A 1,482-nucleotide genomic window follows, 5' to 3' on the forward strand; every position below is an offset into this window, starting at 1 on the left:
CCCCAAACGGTAGGATTATCTTCATCGACGGTAGCTGAAGGGGGGCTGAACAGCAGTTTCTGGCTGTGGTTGCTCAGTAGCTTCATTTTCTTCTTTAGCCACTTCGTCCTTAATAATTAATTATGCTAAAAAATTTTTCTTGTAATTACTTCAATAGAAATTCTGTACATAAATAGATCAGGCATTACATCCCATTCATCAGAATCTTCCAAATCAAGATGACCTCTAAATCTAAGAACCTCTCTAGCAAGCATCCACCACATAAGACCAATAGACTTTGGTCCCTAAAAAATAATATTTGTATTAATTAATTTAATAAAAATTAATTTAATTTAATAAAAATTAATTTAATAAAAATAATTAATTTAATAAAAATAATTAATTTAATAAAAATCAATTTAATAAAAATCAATTTAATAAAAATTCATTAGTTTGGACATACACTACTGTTGCATGGTATCACTAAATCCACGTATTTAAGTGTAGCATTTGAATTACAGAAAGCAATTACTGAAATACCAGCATATGCAGATTCACGTACGATCTATATTAAATTATTTCATATAATTAAAAAACTTTTTACTCTGTGATCAACTAATGGATCAGCAACAACTAAAATCCTAGGTTCAATATATGCTTTTTGAATTTGGTTTGTTAGTGTACCAGGAGTGTATCGTGAAGCAATAGGAAATGCACCAGTTGCTGTGTGAAAATTTAAGCACAGCTCTCTATAAAATAAATACAATAATTTTAATCATGATATCTGTTCGAATATACTGTTCCTTTTGGGTTACTTGATACTACACATATATCTTTTGGGTTATGAACACCAGCAATTATACGTGCAGCAAGTAAAAGATTATCCCATGTTTGTTTCAAATCAATAACACAAGGACCTAAAGTAGAAAAATATTTTTGAGTGATGTTAAAATTTAACAGAATACCTCCATGTGTCTTAGAGTGAATATAAGGTTTCATTGCACATGACATAGATTTATCACCTATCTGTACTCCAGCATAAGCCATTTTTTTTTGCATCTTCCTCTGCTAATTGACGCGACATCTCAAAACTCGAAGAAATGTATACGAAGATGCGAGTAGCACGTTGATCGACAAATACCGACTTCGGCATTCTTCGTCAATCTTATAAAAATAATTTTTCCTGCATTTATAATTTTTCTTAATTCATATATTTAATATTAAATTTCAAAAAAATTTATTAGACGTTTTTTACTTAAAAAAATTTGGAAAAATTCAAATAGCTTAGAACATTATAATTACTTTTTTATGCAATAAAATTCAAATAATATTATAAAATGACTCTAACAAACTATGATGTTTGTTTCTTGTGTGTAGAATTTTATAGAATCATAATATAACATTACTTTATGCGCTTGCGTAGTTACATATTGATACGAATCGATACGAGATAACAATTCCCGTGGATCAGTTGGATGTTTTTATATCTCACACTTAAGGAAA

At 28.9% G+C, this 1,482-nt stretch overlaps 1 protein-coding gene across 1 annotated transcript; it reads right to left on the reverse strand.

Annotated features, from left to right (window-relative positions):
* Window positions 1–149: 149 nt before the first annotated feature.
* Window positions 150–1,132, reverse strand: LOC139225471 (small ribosomal subunit protein uS2-like; the record flags this gene model as incomplete). Its single annotated transcript, XM_070856298.1, is given in 6 exon segments — window positions 150–284; window positions 443–544; window positions 584–700; window positions 702–728; window positions 778–896; window positions 1,105–1,132. Coding segments are annotated over 6 exon segments (528 nt in total), but the record flags the coding sequence as incomplete, so codon positions are not given.
* Between the last annotated feature and the right edge of the window lie 350 nt (window positions 1,133–1,482).

Source organism: Pempheris klunzingeri, unplaced genomic scaffold (assembly GCF_042242105.1).
Source record: "Pempheris klunzingeri isolate RE-2024b unplaced genomic scaffold, fPemKlu1.hap1 Scaffold_286, whole genome shotgun sequence".
Classification (NCBI taxonomy): Eukaryota; Metazoa; Chordata; class Actinopteri; order Acropomatiformes; family Pempheridae; genus Pempheris; species Pempheris klunzingeri.